A 23,615-nucleotide genomic window follows, 5' to 3' on the forward strand; every position below is an offset into this window, starting at 1 on the left:
AACTGAACGGACTGCTTGACACTTGATTAGATTTTTATTTCAGGAAAGGTTATAAAAGATATTTTGTTGGCAATTGAGAAAATCTGAAAATAACTGTCGTCCTATGTGAGAATATTCTAGACATGCCGCATTATTTGTGGATTGGGGGAGATGAAGTGTCATGATGTCAGCAATTGACTTTCAACTGGTTCAGCAAGCACAAAAAACAAAACAGAAACCTGCATTTCTCAAGTGAGAATAAAAGCAAACATGCCAAATGTTAATGATTAGAGAATCACAGCACACAGATACTCATAATACTATTTCAGCGTTTTTGTAGCTTTAAGATTTTTTTTTTATTATAAAGGCTTGGCAGATATCCATATCATGGAATACTACTCAGCAATAGAAAGGAACAGACTATGGACACGCCACCAGGTGAACGAGCCTCAAAACTATTACGCTCAGTAAAAGAAGCAAGACCCAAGGGACCACATATTGAATGACTCCATTTGTGGGAAATATCCATGAAAGGCGAAGCTAAAAAGACATAAAGTAGATTAGTGGTTCCCTGGGGCCCAAGTGGTGACAAATGAGAACTACCAATAAATGTGCATGAGGGGTAAACACCTCATGAGGGATGAGACCACCAAGATGAGAAGAGAGAACAAGCAAAGACCAGAGGACAAGAACCAAGCTCCTCTTGGAGCCTCAGGGTGAAGGGCTTGCAAAAGAGAAGTCAGTGGAAGTTACTAGAAGGGGAGATTGAGAGGAGGATGGAAACTTGGGACCCAGTAAAGAGACAGTCTGTAGAAGGCAGGGATGGTCAAAAGGTAAAATTCCACAGAGAGAGGTTGAAAGATGGCATTGGATGTTGCTATTAGAAGGTCTTGGGTGAACTTAGGAAGAGCAGTGGTGGTAGAAGGATGACATCAAAAGTTAGACTGCCATTCATACATCTGCGTGACCCTGCTTCCACCCTCACCCTCGCTGGTCCCTGTTCTCTGCCCCAGTAGCCAGAGGGATTTTCTACGATGAGAGTTATATCACACCACCCCTCTACTCAAAACCCTCCAGTGCCTTTCTCTGCACTCAGATAAGGTCCAGAGTCTGCATGACCTCCAGGGACCTGATGTGGCCTTGTGTTAGCTCAGGCCCTTCGGGAAGGAGACACTGAGAGAAGATTAGACATGCATGAAGTTTACTGAGGGAAGCAGCTGTTACAGATGAAGAGGAAGAAGCAGGAGCAGGTGGGAGAATCCTCCACCTGTGAAGGTCTGACATTTGCGAAAGGAGGTGGAGAAGGAAGGGGCTGGGAAGAAAGGGCCTCTGTAAATGTAAGAAAGTTTGGCCAGATTGATGGCGGTCCTTCAGCCAAAGTCACCCATCAGAGGAATGGGCAAAGGTAGGACCCCGGCCTTGCTCGGTCATTGGTTAGGATCAGCCTGGGAGAAGTGGGGCTTCGGCACCAGCACAGTGGTGGGCCCAGCGGGCAGCAGGGGAACCATGGGTTAACCAGGCTCCCCGCAGCTGGACATCGGAGCCGAGCATTTCTGCGGCAGCCACACCACTTGTTAGGTCCCAGGCCTCGTCTGCCACTCTCCCCATCACTCACTTTTGTTGTGGCTACCCTGGCTCTTTGCTGTCCCTCCAAGATCCCGAGCATGGGCCTGCCTCTGAGCTTTCATCCTTGCTGTCCCCTCGTCTGGAACTCTTTGCTGTCACATATCTATGTGGCCAGCCCCCCTACTCGCTTCAGGTCTTTGCTTGAATTCTATCTTATCAGAGAGGCATTTGCAGACCACTCTATATAAAATGGCATTCTCAGCGTTCTCGGAGCCCTTAACCTTTTTCACTTTTTCCATAGAATTTTTTACTACATGACATTATTTGTTCATTTGTCTGTGGCACTTCACAGGAATATAAGTTCCATGAGGGTGGAAACTCTGGCCTGTTTTGTTCATGTGTATCTCCAGTACCTAGAAGAGTGTACCCCTGGGCTCACGAAAGGCACTGGATGCTTTTTTTTGGGGGGGGGGGTTCGCGGGTCTCTCACTGTTGTGGCCTCTCCCGTTGCGGAGCACAGGCTCCGGACGCGCTGGCTCAGCGGCCATGGCTCATGGGCCCAGCCGCTCCGCGGCATGTGGGATCTTCCCGGACCAGGGCACGAACCCGTGTCCCCTGCATCAGCAGGCGGACTCTCAACGACTGCGCCACCAGGGAAGCCCACTGGATGCTTTTTGAGTAAAGAATAAATGAAAGATGAACACCTCTCATGTCCACATAGCAAGCACTCTGGGAATATTTATGTAATGGATGAATGAGTCAGGCACTGTTCCAGGAGCTGGGGATACAGCAGTGAACAAGACTCCCCACTATCACAGAGTATACATTCTTTAATAAAAATAAAAGACTGATTATTGGATGCTAGAATGTAATAGATCATTTATGGGAGCAGAGGTATCTTGTCTTAAGTCTCTCTGAGCTAACATTAAAGGTACATGCTCTCATAGGAGCCCACCCCAGGAAAGAATGTAACATGGCCATGGGTTGAACAAGCCCAGTGGTCTTTGCTTTCATTCTCATGTTTACATTTCAATTCCAGGAGTCAAGCGTTGGTTTTCACTGTGCCTGAAGCATTTCCTCGTGGTGTCTCCTTGTGAAAACGTTAACTGAGCCCAGCTGCGGTGGGGAGATTGGGCAAAGTGAACATTTTCTTAAAATACCAACCCTGTTCTAGTTAACAAAATCAAACATCATTCAAGATTTTTGCTCCAAGTAAAGAAGGTCATTTCTTCACCAACTGCCGTTTCTACTCCTCCCAATATTATCTGAAGATCTGGAAACCTATGTTCGATTTGTGTCATCGTGGGCACGTGATGAGAAGCTTCCATCCTGAAGCCGCACCTTGGCCTGACCACTCTATGTTTGCTGGTGGTCGCTAGGAGTCCCCTCCGTGGGAGCACAGGCGGGCATCTCTTGTAAGATGTAAAGGGAATTCAAGAGAAGCCACCTGTGAAAAGTGATGTCAAGTAGCTCCAGAGGTTGGGAAATTTAGGAACAATTTAGCTTCAGGGAGAAGCAATTCTGATGAGAAAAGATTCAGGAGAATGTATTACCAATTAAATGGTGGAGACGTTTCAAAATAAAGACATCAAACCGCCATTGTGAGATTCATTAGTAATCCACTGGGCCCACTGACAGGGCCATTTTTGCATTTTATTTGTTTCCTTATGTGACAGAATAGGTACTGATAGATACCATGTAGAAGTCAACATCTGGTCTTATTAACACTTGACTTGAAACTGAATCCACCTAGAAAGATTGATAGGAATCGAAATGACAGGTAAGGTGCTTAAGCGAGCGAATGTATTTGCCATTCTTTTAAAACACTTCATTTCCTGGATTTTCCATCTGTGACCCACCAGGGCGGCCGCTCGACCTGTCAGACTGTTTCAGAGGTTTGGAACCTAGCAGCTCTGTGTGCCTGGTGGGCCAGCAGGCCCTGCGCGGGGAAAGTGGATTGGAGTTGGTACGGTAAACAGTTCCTCCTGGCTACACCAGAGAATTCTTCCCTCGCCGTCCTCCTTTCCCTGCCACAGCTCTACATGGGGGTTATTCCAGTGAAACAGCGGGGGATGGAGTCCATTAGGTTTTTCCCAAAAAAGAATTAAACTTTGTTCCTCAGGTAAACTGGTAGAGCAGGATTTTAAGTAGAAATTTCTGGCCTAGGCTTCTAATCCCCCAAATCCTACCTCAAGCCAGGCCATTTTTCCCCTGTTAAAAATCATAACTCTGAATCTTAACAGGGCGAGGCGTGGGGGGCAAAAACTACATTCCTGCTTTGAAAAATAAATGTATGGTCATCTGGCTTCAAATGCTAACCGCAGCCGCAGTGCCCGTTCGGTTCAGTAGCGACGCAGTGAAGAGGGGCACGGATCAGCTAACAACACACTGCCCTCCCCGTGACGTGAGCCAAGGTCAGAAGGTTCGGGGGAAGCAGAGCAGAAGTGGTCACGACAACAGATAAGAAAGAGGACCTTGGGCTTCCCTGGTGGCGCAGTGGTTGGGAGTCCGCGTGCCGATGCAGGGGACGTGGGTTCGTGCCCCGGTCCGGGAAGACCCCACATGTCGTGGAGCGGCTGGGCCCGTGAGCTGTGGCCGCTGAGCCTGCGCATCCGGAACCTGTGCTCCGCAACGGGAAAGGCCACAACAGTGGGAGGCCCGCGTACCGCAAAAAAATAAAATAAAATAAAGAAAGAGGACCTTGCCACAGCATTTGAACTCACTCCTCGGAGCCCTAAACCCCTTCATTTTTTTCAGAAGAGCAACTCGAAACCAGAAAAACTTTGAGGCCAGCGGGTTTAGAAATCATCATAGCCGGACTTGAACCAACATCTCTTGCTTCTAATCCATTACCCTTCTCACGCAGACACCATCAAGAGACAGGGAGGAAGTGACCAGGCCAAGCCCAGATTGGCACACGAACACAGAGAGGAAGGGGGCTCATGTGAGGGGAGAAGTGGTTAGAGTCTGGCCGTGACCTGAAAAACTATAAAATATGGCGAAGTCAAATACAAGGTAATCTTGTTTGGGCAGAAGCACTGCCTTTTTATTTCACATTATTAAGAAATTCATATTCTCCTGCTGACCACAAAACCACCTGGAGGTGGAAGCTGGGCAAACAGGATACCTTCTACCTCACACCATGTCGCCCGAGGGGACTGCTGTTTCTGAGAACTGTCCCAGACTCTCAGTTATAAATGGCTTAAACTCCCAAACCTAAAATCTCTTGGGAATGAGACTGAAGTTGTTTTAAGCCACCAGAGCTCTGGATTACTCACCAATTTGGAATTTAGTGAAAAGGTAAACCATAGGAGTTTTAAATTGGGTCTCTACTTGCCTCTTAAAATATTTGACAGAGTTTGCAAAATACTTAATTATACCCATTTCTGCTTTGCATTCCTAAAACCTGTCCTGGGTTGGGTATGGATTGGGGCTGAGGAGAATCGTAAGGCAACGTCTGACGCAATCTTTGCCACGTCCATTTGGATTTTCCATCTGCTGTGAAACTAAAAAGGTCCTCCTTGATGCCCTAGCAGCAGGGACTGCCTTTCTGTAAGGAGTGAAGGGTGGAATGGGGCAGAGAATAGCTTAAAAGGAAACTGGCTGAGTATTTAGGACAAAGCAGCTTCCAACTAATTTTAAAACAAACACAAAGAGACACTTACCGGAGCTCCTGCTAAGTGTGAGGGTAGATGAGACACTTGAGTGGGAGGGTCCTGCCCTCACCGGGACCACCATGCCCTCCCAGGCCCCCAGAATCAAGTGTACTTACATGCAGCTAGTCCGAAGCAGCGCCTCGGTGGCCTGGGTCAGTGTCCCAGATGGGGCTTATCAAAAGAAGCCTGTTTAAACCATTCCTCACAACTGTTCAGCCGTGGCCATTTGAGATAAGTAGCTGAGTGTCTGAGGTTGAATCCTCTCTTTTGTACTCAACCCCAGAAGCGCTTATTGTTCGTATTGTCCATTGAGACACACAAAGGAGGGTTTAAAAACAGAGTTGTCCGTGAGGTTGCCTAGTCTGGAAGAAGCTTGGAAGGGCCGTGACACATGCACTGTGGAGCCTGTGTGTACAGGCGTGCGTCATGTGCATAATGCAGCTACAAGGTCACTGTCTGAGAGACGGACACTTAGATGGCCACACAGGACGGTGCTGCGCTGAGAGCTACTTCTTTGAAGGCGGGAAGTCCTAACAAGAGCACGGGATTTTGTACTCACAGTTCTGCCATCCTGGGGCTCTGTGAGCTTGAATGAGTAAGTTAAGAGCTCACACATAAAAAGAAACAAAATTGAGTTATTTGTAGTGAGGTGGATGGACCTAGAGTCTGTCCTACAGAGTGAAGTAAGTCAGAAAGAGAAAAACAAATACCGTATGCTAACACATATATATGGAATCCAAGAAAAAATAAAACATGTCATGAAGAACCTAGGGGTAGGATGGGACCAAAGACACAGACCTACTAGAGAATGGACTTGAGGATATGGGGAGGGGGAAGGGTAAGCTGGGACGAAGTGAGAGAGTGGCATGGACATATATACACTACCAAACGTAAAATAGAGAGCTAGTGGGAAGCAGCCGCACAGCACAGGGAGATCAGCTCGGTGCTTTGTGACCACCTAGAGGGGTGGGATAGGGAGGGAGGGAGGGAGACGCAAGAGGGAGGGGATATGGGGATATATGTATATGTATAGCTGATTCACTTTGTTATAAAGCAGAAACTAACACAACAATGTAAAGCAATTATACTCCAATAAAGATGTTAAAATAAAGAAATAAAAATAAGGACATCCAGGGCTTCCCTGGTGGTGCAATGGTTGGGAATCCACCTGCCAGTGCAGGGGACACGGGTTCGGGCCCTGGTCCGGGAAGATCCCACATGCCATGGAGCAGCTAAGCCCGTGTGCCACGGCTGCTGAGCCTGTGCTCTACAGCCGGCGAACCAAAACCACTGAAGCCCGCATGCCTGGAGCCCGTGCTCTGCAACAGGAGAAGCCAACGCAATGAGAGAAGCAATTGCAACGGGGAGTGGCCCCTGCTCTCTACAACTGGAGAGAGCCCGCGTGCAACAACGGGGTCCCAGTGCAGCCAAAAATAAATTAATTAATTAATTAATTTAAAAAAAAAAAAAGGACATCCAAAAATAAATAAATAAATAATCAAAATTAAAAGAAATTTTTAAAAAACAGCTCACAACCTCGGTTTCCTCATCTATAAAACCAGTATAGGGCTTCCCTGGTGGCGCAGTGGTTGAGAGTCCGCCTGCCGATGCAGGGGACACGGGTTCGTGCACCGGTCCGGGAGGATCCCACATGCCGCGGAGCGGCTGGGCCCATGAGCCATGGTCGCCGGGCCTGCGCATCTGGAGCCTGTGCTTCGCAACGGGAGAGGCCACAGCAGTGAGAGGCCCACGTACCGCAAAAAGAAAAAACAAAAACCAGGATAACTATGCCCACCTTACATGGTTTTCTGAGGACTGACTGAAACACTATTTGAAAGCACCTGGGACTAGGTGCTTTAGACACATGGATGTAGGAATCCTGCAGACGTTTGGGAAATGTACATCCTGTTCCCTCTTGACTAAATCTGGCGGCTGTAACAAAGGAGGACAACAGGAGTGCTGCAGAGACAGAGGCCTCCATCGTCCTCGCAGACTCTGACTCCACCAACCAGAGGCTGCATGGTGAAGATGCTGAGTGATGGGCTGGGCTGGGGGAATGCAGAGGTCCTCGTTCTGGTCCTGGTTTATCCAATTCCTGGCTAGGTGACCTCACACAAACTGCATACCCTCCCCAGACTTGAGCTCTCTCGTCTGCAGACTTGCCTTTACATAACTCCCAAGGTGATTATAAAGATCGTCTGAAGTTATCAAGATTAGAAAGGAAGAAGTAACTGTTTTTATTTGCAGGAAACATGATCTTGTAGATTCCTGTGATGCAGAGAATCCACATAATTCTATCAGAACTAATAAACAAATTCAGCACAGCAAGATGCAAGATCAACACCCAGAAATCAGTTGAGTTTTCATACATCACAAAAGTGAAATTAAGAAAATAATTCCATTCATAATAACATCAAAAAATAAAATGCCTAGAAATATTTTAGAAGAAGTGCAAGACTTGTGCACTGAAAATTATAAAGCAGTGTGGAAAGAATATGGAACCTGAATAAGTAGACATCTCATGTTTATGGATCAAAAGACTTAATATTGTTAAGTTAGCAATATTTCCTAAATTGTTCTATAAATTCAACACAGCACCTAACAAAATCCTACCTGGATTTTTTTTCCAGAAGTTGAAAAGCTCATCCTGAAACTTATTTGGAAACACAAGTGACTCAGAATAGCCAAAACCATCTTCAAAAAGAAGTAAGAAGTGGGAAGACTTACACACCCCTATTTCAAAACTCACTACAAAGCTACAGCAATCGTGATAGTGTGGTCCTGGCATAAGGATGGACATAGGAAGTAAAACTGAGAGCCCAGGAATAAACTCTAACATTCATGGTCAGTTGACTTCCTACAGAAATATCAAGAAAGGAATAGTTTTTTCAACAAATGGTGCCAGAGCAACTACCTCACACCAAACACAGAAATTAGCTCAAAATGTATTGCAGACCTAGATGTAAGAACTACAAGTATAAAACTTGCAGAAGAAAACACAGGAGTAAATCTTCACGATGTTGGATCAGTCAGTTATTTCTTAGATATGACACAAAACGTACACAAAGAAAAGACTGAGATATTGGACTTCATCAACATTAAATGCTTTTGTACTTCAAGACACTTGGGGAGAGGGATGACAACCCTCCGCCTGCGAGAAAAATGCTTTCAAATCATACACTCGATAAGAAATATATATCCAAAATAGATAAAGAACTCCCCAACTAATAATGCAAAGACAACCAATTTTTAAAAATGGGTAACAGAATCTGAGTAGACATTTCTCCAAAGAAGTTATCAAACAGCCAATAAGCACATGATGTTAAGCACCTTAGTTCTTAGGGAAAAATGTAAACTAAAACCACAATGAAATGCCCTGCCACTCCCACTCGAATGGCTATAGTAGAAAAGGAAAGGCAAGGACAAGTGTTACTGAGGCTGTAGAAAAATGGGAACCGTCATACAGTGGGAATATAACATAGCGCAGCCACTTTGGAAACCAGTTGGGCAATTTCTCATAATGTTAAATGTAGCATTACCATATGACCCAGCAAGCTCAGTATCTACCCAGGAGGAATGACGACCTATGTCCACACAAAGGCTTGTACACGAATGTTCACAGCAGCCTTATTCATAATAGCTGAAAAGTGGAAATGACCCAAATGTTCATCAGCTGGTGAACGAATAAACAAAGCGTGGCCTATCCATACAATGGAATGTTTTTCGCCAACGAAAGGGAATGATGTACTAATACAGCACGGACGGACCTCAGAAGCGTCGTGCTGAGTGAAAGAAGCCAAATACAAAAGAACACATGGTTCCATTTATATGAAATGTCCAGAAAGGGCAAATCTGTAGAGAAAGAAAGAAGATTCGTGGTTACCTAGGGCTGGAGGTGAAAATGGGGAGCAACTACCCGGCCCAAGTTTTCCTTTTGGGATGATGGAAATATTCTAAAATTATATTGTGGTGATAGTTGCACACCTCTGTAAACATACTAAAAGTCACTGAGTTGTACACTTACAATGGATAGATTTTATGGTATGTAAGTTATACCTCAATAAATCTATTAACAATTTTAAAAGATCCCTTGAGAGCCCAACTATAGAGATCCACATATAGGACCTCATTAGCATATCAAGACTAAGTTACATCCCTCAGATTCCCAGCTACATAGTCGAATACCAGCCCCCAAGTCCTCCAAATGCAGGCTTTACCTACAAAGTCTTGTCCAGACTTTCCATCTCCCTACTGGTCTCCAAACCCTGCTGCTACATGCAAAGCCCCTTTTTTGTTTCTTCTCTTTAATTTTTCTGTTTGATCATACTGTCCATCTCCTATAGAAACTTCTTTCCTTGATTACTCTGACCTTATTTGACTCCTGATTTCCATTTGAGGTCTTTGCTAGAATGTTCTGTGATAGGTCTTTACTTCCTCGTCTCCTTTCCTGTCTCTTCTTCTGTGTCGTGCTCCCTAAACGTAAGAAGGTCCCCCAAGGTTTCATCTTGATCTCTTTCCCTTCTCTTGACACAATCCTTCCAAGGAGCCTCATCTACTCACATAACGCCCACCTCTATGAGGACGACTCTGAAATCTGTATCTCCAGCCTTCACGGCTAGTAAAGAAATCACCACCCAGGTGTCTTGCAAGTGCCCAAAGTATGAGACTTAGATACTGTATTGATATATTTTATTGAAACATTAGCCGGTATATTCCCTTCCACAATGTTTCAAGTAGGTGTCCAGTCCCTTTTGTCTTTGGAGAGCTGATATTACCTGCTGGACACACTCCTTCCTTTGGGACTTTTTATCATCTCAAACTGACCTCATTTAAACACACGGTGAACATGACTTTAAAGGGGAAAGAAGGAAGGAAGGCATATATGCCTTGAGGGAAGCAGGAAGAGAGGAAAACAGGATGGGCTACATAACTCTGGGGACTTGGCTCCCAGGCTCCTTCATTCTCACCTTGGATTTGGATGGCCTCTCCCAAACCCACACTACTCAGAAATGTCAGAGTAATCATCTCAAAGCCCACTTCTGCTCTCCAAACGCTCCCCGTTATTCCCGCCTCTGCCCCTCGACTTGAGCAACGCCATTTACCCTCTCGGCCCTTCTGCCAGGTTTCAACCTGCCCAAATCCTTCAGGCTTCACTCAAACAGCGTCACCTCAGCAAACCTTCCCTCTTCACCACACACCCTTAGAAATGGTCCCCGCATACCCTGTGCCTTTTCTGTCCTTATTCTGTCCTGGCCTATGACTATTTCTTTCTGCACATACTGAGTTGCTCAGCTTAACTGCAAGCTCATCCAAGACAGAGGCCACGTCCCTTCAGAACAGCACCTCTCACCTAGGAAATGATCATATATCCCCGCATAGGGAACGATCATACACAAATGTACTTTACAAACATAAGTCAACATTACATGCTGTTGTAATTACCAAATTCTGTGGTTCAGACAGTAAGTGGTAAAGGAGCCAGCAAATGGATGAAAATAAGATCTCAGAGCGCCATCCAGCTCTGAGATGTTACTATCTGTGGGTCAAGGCCTTGTAGAGGGGGGACATCTTATTTTGGCTTCAAAGAACAAGATGGGTGGAGGGAAGCAGGGTCCGGGCTGGGGTGGAGGCTTGGGGGTTCCAAGGAGGATGGGAGTAGAGCGCTTCCAGAAGTAATTAGTAGTATATGCAGAGGGAAGGACTGGGCGTTCTCAGAGAGGCCTCCAACCAAAACAGGGAGGTAAAGAGGTCATTCTGCAAAATTCCATTCCCGCAGGGGTTCCACAACTGGCCAACAGAACCCTGATGATCCCTGTGTTTGAAGGGGAGGAATCAGTCTGTTTCCACTGATGGAAGCTCCTGAGGTGAGATTCACCACACAGCTGGCTAGTCAGTTCAAAAGGCTAGTCAAACAGGTGGCTGAGAATTGAGTAAATAAAGGCATTTTTGTTTCCATTTGATTATTTTAGCTTTTAGCAGCTGTTAACACAGTCTGAGAGTGAAGTCTTTGGACTGTGACTCTCTTATCTGTTCCATCAGAACTTGGTGAGGTCATTTAAGGCTTGTGAAGGACAGCAGCCAGCCTCCGATGACCAGCCAAGGCCTGGGAAGTGGGTGGGGTGGGGGGGGGGGGGGCGGAATGGCTGAGCTGAGTCTAAGCACCCTCCACCCCCAACACACACAATCTTCTAGGCGCTTCCACTACCTTCCTGACTGGATCTTTGATGAAATCTACACACAAAGCTTCTTCGAATCCCATCTCCACTTCAGCTTACACATCTCGGGAGGCATCAAGGATGGTGAGAAAATAGCAAAAGCAAACCAAGCAGGGAAGCCCGGCCAGGAAAGAGTGGAGTGCTCAGAGAGCACAGGCAAAGTGGCCGGCGTGGATAAACAGGCAGGAAGGGTTGGGAAGGATTCCTCGGCTTCCATCCCTGCACATCCGAGGGAGGCCAGACTCTAGCCTGACTCACAGGCCTGTGTTTGGTGAGGTTCTGCCCTTATATAGACGCTGGAGCCGACTCTTACGCCCCAGTCTCTGTTCTGCACAGTGAGATAAATGAATGCACTAGCATTCCTAAAGCATCTTCTGCTTTTCGCATTTTGTAATTCTGAATGTCTCTGGGGGAAACTCTGGATTGGGATGTAGTGGGTTTTGTCACATAGTTCCAAGCTCATTCATACAGTTTTAGCGTTCTGTTTTACACCGACAAATGCACACTAAAATGGACTATGAAAGTCACACACAGAAACGTACAGGGAGGGGTGTCATGTTTTGGGGTGAGGCCAGCTGGCTAAGCTGTGGGGAAATGGGCCAGACTGGGAGTAACCAGAACCTGGAATTAGATCCACCCACAGAGCCCAGCAAAACCGGCAGAGCCTTGGGTGCTGGGAGGTCCAGGACAACAGGCTGAATGTGGCAGGGGTGCTCGTTTGGACCTGGGAAGGAGAAGCACAGCCCACGTGAGGATGAAGGAGGGGACTCAGAAGCCTACAGAGTATGGCCGGAGGAATCCAGAATCCAGTGCTGACACAGCAGTTTGTTAGAAAATAGTGGGACCTCAGCTGATGAGGTTCAGCGCCAAAACTCCAGAGACTTAGAAGACAGATAAATACCATAAGGCTTCACCATGGGATCGAATGCAAGTCTAGTTCCTGGCACCGAATCAAAGAAGTGCAACAGACACGAATCAACCGTCTCTTCTGAGCAAGCTCTGGGCCCAGATGCTTTGACTGCCCGCCTTCCACTACAGTCGCTCTGAGTGAGTGTAGACCAGCAGCAGGGTAGATTGCCATGCGGACGGCCTGGACGACAGCAGGCGGAAGGCCTTCAGAGGCTGGACCCAAGGTGGGCTCTGGTCGACTGTCTCCAGTCCTCAGAGGGAAGCCCCTGACTCCCTGCCCACGCTCTTTCTGCTCGAGCAGGGCTTGCCAACCTGCTGCCCGTCAGACATTTGTGCTGGGCAACCTGGGGTGAACAGACAAGGCTGCTCTCCCCAAGGGGATGGGGCGGGGGACCAGGCCCCTGAGCACACCTGTAACCCTCTCACGGCCCACAGCACACAGGTGGGGATGCTCTGCTGTAGACGCTTACGTGAGTTCTCCCAATGAGCGCGTCTGTCCTCCTGACTCAGACCTGGCACCACAGGAGCACTCACTCTTAAAGGCGGGCGCCCAGGGGAAGCTGCTTCAGCAGGGGGGTGAAGGCTCGGCACTCCCCTCCCCACAGGTCTGTCTGTGATTGCAGCCTGGGCAGCCCTTCGTCCAGATGCGTTTGCCCCTCGTGGCTCTGTGACCTACCTGTCAAGCCCTTGCCCCTCTCCTCGCTCCGGGAAAGCGCCAAAGGCAGGAGTAGGTTACGATCAAGCACAAGATGTGATGCGAGCCGAATGCTGCACACAGGACGCAGAGGAGCCCCAGGCCTGCCCTGCGTCCTCGCCCGGGAGACCGTGGACACAATGGCCTTATTCACGGACGGGGACTCTGAAACCCCAGTAGGTGTTGTCTAAAGTGTCTCAGAAATAAATGTTAACATGCTGACTCAGGCTCCCTCTGAATCCATTCTAAATGTTCTTTAACCCGTTTGTGGCGTAGCACTGATGATGAAGCAGGTCCTGAGAGCAGCCTTGGCAGGAAGCCTGTGGTCCCACCAATCAGCAGTGGGGAGAGGCGAGAGGGAGTGAGACAGGAGACCAGCCTGGTATGGAGACCACCTGGCTCCAGGAAGGGAACCTCCTAAAAGAGGGTTTGCTGTGCTTATAATCAAAGACTTTCACCGCAGCTCTGCCCGCCAGTCTCTCCGTCCCCTCCTGCAGGGAGTACATTTCATTTCCAGCAGCCGAATGAACACCCTGCCATCACCGTGGAAGCCAAGAGAAACATACTTTTTGAAAAGTGGCACTTCAGTGTCGAGAGGTCTGATGACGAGAGCTGAAATAATGACATGCCGGGAGAGATTATTTTCGTAAATTCTTGGAACGCGCTTTTTTCTCCGGGCTTGAGCCGGTGAGTGGCCCTCACGGCTTCTGTCACCCGACACCTCACACACCCAGCCGCTTTCTGCAGGCGGCTTACTCAGGACCCATTACACGCACCATAGCTTTAAGTGGAAACGTGAAATCTCTGGGAAGTAAGTGACAAAATTGAGACAAGAGTTCATGCAGATGAGAAGACAGATTTAATTGTGTGTTTGTGAGAAATGTCCTCTACCAGCCGGGGGGCAAGCAGAGAGATGAGAAGTCCATATACTGGGGTCCACTGGAACCCACAGGAGAAATTTCTCTCCTTGACCCCCATGATTATTCTACATGTTTCTGGAACTCTCCTTTAAGAGGTTGTCTCTGATCCCCTAAAGGGCCAACTCCAGGTGAATAACCTAATCCAACCTGAAATCTATTCTGATGAAAATTTACTTCGTCAAATAAACAGCCGTCCAAACTTTCCCATCTTTGCTCATAGGAGACCCAGACTTCTGAATTTCTTGTAGGCTTGGAATTGATTCAGGTTCCCTTCTTTTCAGCTCTTCCATGTTCACTCACTACCCAATCAGCAAGTTCTGCCTCGAGGGCGCTCCTCAAATTCAACTCTTCACTTATAGCCCATCGGAAAGAATAGATGCTCCAACGTTTGAAGTAGAAAAAAAGGAAAGGTGGAACCTACTGAATTATCTTCAGTTTAGCCTTCAAAGCCTTCTATCAACTGCATGCCTTTTTTCTTTTTTTATAAAACAAATTCACCTCTCTCTCTCTAACCCTCTACCCTGTACCGGGGATGGTGAATGGGTTTAGCACCCTTCCCTCTGTCTTGTTAATGTGTCTCTGACTATTTCTCTGACTGTACTTGTGCCATGTCCCTCATCAGAGTCTTCATAGATTTTTTATTTTAAGATCTGGCCCTAAATTTATCTCCACTAAAAATCTTTCCAGTCATCTTTCAGTGTTTATTCCTAGATCCACCTTTTCCATGGAACTGTTCAAGACCATTTTAACTCCCAATAAGACCTGTCTCCCTGAGTTGCAGACACTTAATCTCTATGCCATTTGTTTAAATTAATACCTACGAGTTTCTGATAAAATGTACCTAATATCCATTCAGTGCATAAAAGTTAAATATATTCCCGCCACCTCTATGTGAGGATTATATATCCTGAACTATTGGCATCAAGCTTGGTGATAGGATTTGCTTTGGCCAATGAAATGGGAGTAGATGTGACTTGTGCCACCTCTGAGCAGAACTTTTAAACATCATTACACTGTTCGCCATTTTCCCTTTTCCCTCTGCCATGCAAGAAGCACGTCTCATTTGGAAGTGGCTTTTTCAGCCTGTGTCTCAAAATGAAGAGGAAATGGGGCAGTTAATCCTTAAAGTCCATGCACATGAGTGAAAAAAAAAATCTTAGTTGTGGTAAGCCTCCGACAGAGCTTGTTACTGCAACATGATTTAGCCTATCTTATTGGTAAAGTGGGTAATATGTACAATTTTTATAACGGTGGTTTTACACAAAGTTTCTCATTCTGTCCTCACAACAAGCCTATTGGGTAAGTTTTACTTTCTCCATTCTACTGCTTAATAATATTAAAACTCAAAAGCACTTCAAATCCTGCAAGTCAGAAAGTGAGAGAATGGATGAAATTAGATCTTTGGCAGCAAATCCATAGCTCTTTCCACTATACCATGTACTGTGGGTTGAACTGCGTTCTCTAAAGAGTTATGTTGAAGTTCTATCCCTCAGCACCTGTGAGTGAGACCTTATTTAGACACAAGATCTTTGCAGATGTAATCAAGTTAAGATGAGGTCACGAGGACGGGCCCTAATCCCTAATCCCATATGACTGGTGTCCTTATAAGAAGGGACACACAGGGAGAATGCCATGACAGTGAAGGCAGAGATTGGAGTGACACTTCGATGCAATCTACAAACCAAAAATACCAAGGACTGCTGGCAATGCAAGAAAGCTAAGAGAAAGGCATGGAACAGATGCTCCCCTAGAGCCTTCAGAGGGAGCGTGGCCCTGCTGGCACCTTGATTTCAGACGACTGGCTTCCAGAACTATGAAGGAATAATTTCTATTATTTTAGGTCACCGCATTTGTGGTAATTTGTTACAGCAGCCCTAGGAAACCAAACACCATGACCACCTCAATTTCAGAGCATAAACCATCAGGAATTCTCAGGAAGTAGGTCTGGGGGTGGAAGTGGTATGTCTAAAGAAGCCTTCATTCTTCCATCGGCTGCCCAGTGGCCCCCATCCTGCCTGTGTTAGTTTCCAAGAGCTGTCATAACAAAGTACCACAGACCAGGTGACCTGAACAACAGAACTTTATTTTTCACAATTCTGGAGGCTAGAAGTCCAAAATCAAGGCGTCATCAGGGTTGGTCTTTTCTACAGCCCTCTCTCCTTGGCTTTGTAGATGGCCACCTTCTCCCTGTGTCTGCATATAGTTTTCCTTTGGTGCCCATCTGTGTCCTAATCTCCTCTTCTTATCAGGACATCAGCTATGTGGATTAGAGCCCACCCTAACAGCTCCATTTAACTTAATTGCCATTTTAAAGACCCTATCTCCAAATGCAGTCACATTCTGAGGCACTGGGGGATAGGACTTCAAGATATACATTTGTGTGTTGGACAAGGAAGACACGATTCAGCCCATAAACCATTTCCTGTTTTCAAATATCTAAGGAGCCTCTCATGAGCCTTACGCAATGTGGAGTGGAGACCAAGAGCACAAGACGGCCTGACCCTTTAAGTTGCCAGACCCATCCCTGGGCCTCACAGCAAAGACCACACAAAACGTGGCCTTCGCTGCCCTCTCACAGTTGTTCTCACGGTTCTGAACCATTCGCCTCGTTCGTGCTTCACTGATGCCTCCGCCTCCTTGGCTTCGGCAGTCTTGGCTGGAGTGAGGCTCTATTTAGGGCTACGCTGATGACTAGTGTATTGCTGCACCCCCTACACCCCAGGCCCTTGAGGCCCAGCACCCTCCTCATGGGTGACTCTCCTTACAACCCTCTTGCAGCCCCTGACCTTATAGTCAAAATGTAAAACAAAACTGATAGACATACTTTGAGGTTATATAAGATTATTAGGCATAAATGGTAATCGGTTCACCTAAATATCTGTTCATTGCTTTCACAAAGCAAAGCATAATTTCAGTCTTTTCCTCTGCCTGCTAGTTTAGTAGTATCTAAAATCAAAATAACAATCAAGTTCCCTGAAACTCTGAATGCTCTGATCATTTTTTTTTTTTTTTTTTTTTTTTTTGCGGTAAGCGGGGCCTCTCACTGTTGTGACCCCTCCCGTTGCGGAGCACAGGCTCAGCGGCCATGGCTCACGGGCCCAGCCGCTCCACGGCATGTGGGATCTTCCCGGACCGGGGCACGAACCCATGTCCCCTGCATCGGCAGGCGGACTCTCAAGCACTGGGCCACCAGGGAAGCCCTCTGATCATTATTATAATGCTTCTTCACTAGGATAAATTTTGTTTGAAGACAGAGCATGACAAGTGAAGGGAGGGTGGCCAGGGAAGGAGTATCCACTGCAGTGACTTTGGGGAAGAGATCTAAAAAAAGCAACGGAGCAAGAATTCCCTGGCGGTCCAGTGGTTAGGACTTGGTGCTTTTACTGCCGAGGGCGCGGGTTCAATCCCTGGTCAGGGAACTAAGATCCCTCAAACATTGGGTCTTTCTGGGGAAAAGCATTCCAGACAGAAGGAACAGCAAGTTCAGGTGTCCTGGGATGGCCACCTGCCTGGAACAGGTGAGGAAAAAAAGAGAAGAAATGGTGGGGAATGAGGCTGGAAAGGGCTGGGTGACCTGGGGCCAGTTCTGTAAGAGCCTGAATCTACTGGAGCGTCTGAACAGAGGAGTGACACCATCGGGCATGTGTTTTAAGAGGACTAGTCTAGTTCGCATATGAGACAAACTGTAGGGCAGAGAGAGTGGGGCACCAGGAGCTGCTGGGAAGCTCTAGGCTCCCAAGGGTGCGCCCTCTGGTGAGGGCCCCAGGGATGGAGGCAGGAGAAGCAGAGGCTTTGCGATCCATCCTGAAAACGGAGCCAACTCAGCTGCGGGAGAAAAGGTGGTGAGGAAGATGGGGAGGGGCCGACAGAAGGGACCGGAGGAATCAGTGAGATAGGAGGAAACAGAGAGAGGAGGGCGTCCTGGAGCTGAGGGCGCTATCAGGAAGGAGGCCATCAAAGCAGAGGACTGACCCTTGATGACCAGGAGGCCGCTGCTGAAAACCAAAGCATAACGGGGTTTTGCAGGAGAGAGAGTAAGCGGGGAGCAGTGGGCACCCCAGACAGAGGCATCTAAATCCAAGGAAGCCAAGCCCTGGGCTGAGCAGCCCCGAGCAGATGCTGATCCAGGGGGAGGAGAGGCCAGGTGCCCTGGAGAGAGGCCGTGTCCATGCTGCTTGTGCTGTGGGCGTGCAGAGGCCGCCACAAGTGAAACTGACTCTCCAGAAGGCTGAGGATGTGGGCTTTTTTTCAAAACATGATTTCTCAAACACTTTCTGCATTGATTTCCTTTGGTCCAAGTGACAGCCGGTTTTAATTTAAATCGGCTATTTTCTTAAAGGCAAGGGAAAGCTTGCCTTACCCGGCAATCCCTCACTCCAGAATGTGAGGCCTTGATATCTGGGAAGAATTTGCTTCACGTGTCATTTCTAGGAGGGCGGTCAGGACTGCATCGGCACAGATACTAATTCTAGGCAGTTAACACCCTTGGTTTTGCTTTGATTCCACTAGAGGATTAATCAAGTGTCTTCAACCAGGCTCTGGCTGCTTCCCGGACTGGTCATAAGGAGACCTCTGTCCTGGGTCCCAGGTCATACACAAAACCTTCTGGGCACGCCAGGACTCGGGTCGGGGCCCTGCTGGTTGCTGTGTGAGAACTGGCCTCCGAGGCCTGCCCTCCAATCTCAGCCCTGCTACTGAGGTTCTTAGGTGTCTGCAGTGAAGCACGCAGTCTCCCTGCACTTCATTTACCAGCTTGTAAATGTTAACATGATAATAACACACTGTATAGCGAACAACTCAGGATATGTTCATCTCTTGGCAGATTATGTTCAGGAAGATTAAATTCTAGACCAGCTTCCCTGCTACTCAGGACATTTCTGGGCCACCTTCCACAAACACTTAATCAGAAGTGCTCAAGAGTTACAAACAACTGTTGCCATTGGCTTTGGCAAAATGATGCTACCTTATGCTGCCTCAAAACACACCCAATGTTTTCTCTTATGCGTGATCTGCATTGAACAGATCACTGCTTTTTGTCCGTGGATGTTATGTTAAACTTTACTTAAATCAAATGGGGATTTACCTCAAAGAGAATAATTTTACAAAAAGATCCACAGTTAAAGATTAAAACAGGGCTTCCTTGGTGGCGAGGTGGTTGAGAATCTGCCTGCCAATGCAGGGGACACGGGTTCGAGCCCTGGTCTGGGAAGATCCCACATGCCGTGGAGCAACTAGGCCCGTGAGCCACAACTGCTGAGCCTGCGCTTCTGGAGCCTGTGCTCCGCAACAAGAGAGGCCGCGACAGTGAGAGGCCCGCGCACCGCGATGAAGGGTGGCCCCCGCTCGCCGCAACTAGAGAAAGCCCTCGCGCAGAAACGAAGACCCCACACAGCCAAAAATAAACAAATTAATTAATAAGATTAAAACAGAAAGCTTCCCCATAGAAGTTACACTGTGGTTATATTTTAACTAAAATTAAGTTGATCTACAGACAGCTCTTCAGAAAAGAGCTTATGCATCAAGTAAGATATTACGATAAACGCCACGCTTGGGGCTGTTTATTCCAGCCTTCAAAATGCTCTCACACGCTACTCTGACTAGAAGAAAATCCTCCTCTCTTCTGGTCTTGCACAGCATATTAGGAAACTACCCATTGGTCCTTCGTGTAGCAGTCTGCTAGGGCTGCCCTAACGAAGTACCACCGACTGAGTGGCCCAACCACAGAAACTGGTCTCTTGCAGTTCTGGAGGCTGGAAATCTGAGATCAAGGAGTCGGCAGGTCTGGTTTCTGGTGAGACCGCTCTCCTTGGCTTGCAGGTGGCAGCCTTCACACTGTCCTCATGAGGTCTCTTCTCTGTGAACGCTGATCCCCGACGTCTCTTCCTCTTCTTAAAAGAGCATCAGCCATAGCGGAGTAGGGCCCCACTCTAACAGCATCATTTAACTTAATCATCTCTTTAAACACCATGTCCTTAAATATGGTTACATTCTGATGCACTGGGGGTTGGGATTTCAACACACGAATTTTGGAGGGACACCATTCGGCCCTTGCTACTCATTTGGGATATTAGTAGGTATATGATGTGTCTTTCCTGCTCAACTTGAATGTAGGCTCCCTGGGTAAATGGTCCTGTTTTAAGATTCTATGTGTTCCCAGTAATCAATTGTCTGATGGATTTTCTTTTTTGCAGGGGGGCGGGGTGCCAGGCCGCACAGCTTGTGGGATCTTAGTTCCTCGACCAGGGACTGAACCCAGGCCCTGGTCAGTGAAAGCGTGGAGTCCGAACCACTGGACCGCCCGCGAATTCCCTGGATGGATCTTCTTGATCACTATTGGAATTGTGTCCACATTTGTCCTGATGCAAACACATTTTGAAGGAAAAAAACATCAGTCACAGTGGCTTCATGTCAATGACTGGGCTAGATGATTTCCAAGGTTCCCCACAAATCCTGTGACTGTTCATTTCCCATCACCATCCACGTGGCTTCCCATGAAATTCTCCTCTCTAAAGATCAGTCATGTGCTTAATTTCTAATACGTAGGCCTCCCAAGAGGTGACAGTCCTAACTTTTTCTAATTTCACGTCTGCTTCTGGCAACACCTGAGGTTCTGGCCAGATTAGGACCCAGAAGCTGAGGAAACTGAGGTTCAGGGCAGTGCAATGGCTTGCCCATCCCGACCCTGCAAGGACTCCAACCAAGTTCTCCCAGCTCCCAGGCCAAGTTCTTTCCAATAACCCATCATTCCTCATTATGAAAAGAGAAGAACACCAAGGGCTTTATGGCTTATGGGCAATAATTCACGTAAGGAATTGAGATCACAGTCTGTCTTATAAATTCTGAGGAACCTTAAGACAGCATACCTTTTAGTACCGAAAGGATCTAGCATGATTCTTTCGTTGGTTCGTGAAATGTTCATATGCTCAAACCATATGTTTAACTACTATTCCCAATGGATAGATCCTTCCTTATATGAAAAAAAGAGGAATTTTTCAACATCAGGTGGAAAAAGAAGCATAGATATTGGGGGAAACAGTCTAGATTTCACGCTGAGTCAGTTCCAGGGCAGTGGAGGTGGCAGCACCCTGATGGCCAGGCCACCCCGGCCCACAATCCCACTCCAAGCCTTTACGTCCACTCAGTAGATACAAGTCACACCCAGAGACACTGGCACGTGAGCATGAGCCTTGCTGGACACACCCTATATACAATCTTGCTTCTATCAAAGCGAAAAGGCCAACTTAAGCACCAAGCGAGCTTTCAAGTCAGATCCTACATTTTACCATCAAAACCTCGAAGGGCGAAGCCGTATGGACAGCCTGTGGCTTTCTCGGGCTAGACTCAGTCTGATAGTAAAGGTAAGATCTCTGTCAAACATTCACAGGGCCTGCACTGTCCCACCACGAGAAGGGCCCTTCTGTCGTGCCTAGACCAGAGAAAATACCCACAGCCTGACAAGAAAGTGTCTGCCTGACTAAGGCTTTGTGCAAATTAGTCCTTGTGCTGATATCAGGAACATGGATCTGACAGACAAAGGGCCGAGTCACTGGCTGCGTTTCTCCGTGGAGACCGTAATGGTCCCTTTTTGCTCGCTGGAGTCTGACTTGCTAAAATGGATTTTGCTCCTCTTCCACTGAGACTGAGAAAAGTGCACGTGGCAGTCTGTGAATCGAGCCTCGCAGCAGGGCTCTGAGAGACAACTGGTGCTGGGGTGGCTGCAGGTGTGAAACTCCCGGGACAGTGCCGAAGTCGGCCTGTGACACACAATAACCTCTATGTGCGGCCCGCAAACGGCTTCCCTGAAAGGGCAGATCCGTGCCAAGGGAGGACGAGGAGACTTTTGTTCATCTTCTTTATCTGAGAGATGCTGATTGTTTGTCTGTTGGGGGAGATTTTTGAAAATGAGCAGATAAATTCCTTGCTGTGTGCCGTCTGGACTTTTTTTTTTTTTTTTTTTTTTTGCTCTCCATGCCTTTATTTCTAATTCTCCAAAATCTCTTTCCCCATTAATTTGATGGCATTTTTATGTACACATGCATACAGTATCCACGTATGAAGTCAGAGATAGCAATTTGTCTTTCCAGGATCCTTGGGCTTTGCTGTCCTGTGAAGATCCATAATGAGATACAAGAGTTCTCATCCCCTTCCCGTTAACAGAACTTATAGTTTTCCCTGCGCTCAGAGCACACAGCTAAGTCCTACATCAGCATTAATAGCAGCGCATTCTTCCCAGCCTCCCTGGACAGCTTGCTAAATTCTTTCTGAGCGCCTCTCGCTGGCCCTTACAAAGGTTAGCTGATAAACAAACCGGAAGGTAGGAATCTCACTGTGTGAGCACAGATAGAGGATCAAATTCGTGGAATCACATTTGGCGTGCTGGCAATCCCAGATGGAGGTCATTTTTAGGCAAAAGTCTGCTTTTCCAAACCCAGGCACAGTCTGGGTTAGCTGGGGGTTGGGTTTTGTTTTGTTAACAGATGCTAGAAGTTAAAAATGGGAATCTGAACTACACATCAAGTTTTTCTTCTCCGTGTCATTTTACCTGGCCCCAAAGGGCAAAAGAAGGAGCAAGTAGCATTGCTAAGTAATACTTCAGGATATGACCTGAAAATTCCCTCCGAGTCATCCAGGAATCCCACATGTAACTTTCATAATCTAGCACACTGACAAACAAGCCAAAACAGCTCCAGGATGACAGATGACTTCAGGGCAAAGGGACAGAAGGAATTTGATACAAATGAAGACCTGCTGACTTTTTAAATTTGAACTTAGAAAATACGGAGTAGGCCAGAATTTTTTATTTGTAAAACAGATAACCACTTTAACAATCATCTATTCATGTAGTTCTCTGTTCTCCACACTGAGAAGCCAAAACAGGTCCTGGGAATAACTTTTGGAAAACAACACACCCATGAAAAAAAAAATCTCAGCCAAGAACACACACTTCCTGTCTATCTCTGGTGTCCCAAAGGATGAGGGAAACCTGAGCATTTCCATGAGACTCTAATGCTAGGAGCTAACTGCTACTGTTGGACTCCAGCCCGCCCCTCCCCGCCCGGAGGAGGACATGGTACTCACCAGTCATTAGGCTGTAGTAATTGGGGTACGAGAGACTGGGAAAGTCTGGGGTCAAGTAATCCGCTTTCACCCCCCTGCTCACAATCTCCCTGAAACCAGGCAAGGACTCCAGGACCTCATCACTGATGTAGTCAGAGCGAAAACCATCCAGCAGAAACACCAGGAGCTTCCGGCGGGCCGGGGCTGGCTGTGCCAGGCTGAGAACAAGGGCCAGCAGGAGCGCCCCGAGCTTCTCTGCCATGCTGCCAGGAGCCTGCCCGAGCACGGCTGGCACAGCCGTCCCTTTGCAGAGACTGAGGATGGAGAATCTGTAGCTATTCTCTCTTCTAGGGGCTGGACCTTGACTGCTGGCCTTCCTGAGCCAAGTTCACTTTCAGAATTTAAAGGTACAGCACCCCCTTTTAAAAACATCTATGCTCACCCTTTACTAGAAAGTCCGGAGATCGACCTCTTCGGAGAAGCCAGGTTCCCAAACAACCCAGAATTAACACCAGGGGAGAGAGTGCAACCTTATTATGTGGGCCGAATGTTCCAGAAATACAAGCGCCCACAGAGAGGTGGAATTTGAGAAGATGACAGAAGTTAGCACTAACTTTGC

At 47.3% G+C, this 23,615-nt stretch overlaps 1 protein-coding gene across 6 annotated transcripts in view; it reads right to left on the reverse strand.

The window, feature by feature from the left end:
- Window positions 1-23,353, reverse strand: part of ENPP6 (ectonucleotide pyrophosphatase/phosphodiesterase 6) — a 101,518-nt gene extending 78,165 nt beyond the window's left edge. For 3 of the 6 annotated variants that reach the window (XM_032618386.1, XM_032618389.1, XM_032618387.1), the window contains exon 1: window positions 23,018-23,340. In XM_032618386.1, the coding sequence (XP_032474277.1) occupies window positions 23,018-23,258 (241 nt within the window). In that variant the 5' untranslated portion in view covers window positions 23,259-23,340. Of the gene's footprint in view, window positions 1-23,017 lie in introns of all 6 variants that reach the window. The other 3 variants (XM_032618385.1, XM_032618384.1, XM_032618390.1) reach the window with 2 other exon arrangements.
- Window positions 23,354-23,615: the final 262 nt, after the last annotated feature.

This window comes from Phocoena sinus, chromosome 21 (genome assembly GCF_008692025.1).
Source record: "Phocoena sinus isolate mPhoSin1 chromosome 21, mPhoSin1.pri, whole genome shotgun sequence".
Classification (NCBI taxonomy): Eukaryota; Metazoa; Chordata; class Mammalia; order Artiodactyla; family Phocoenidae; genus Phocoena; species Phocoena sinus.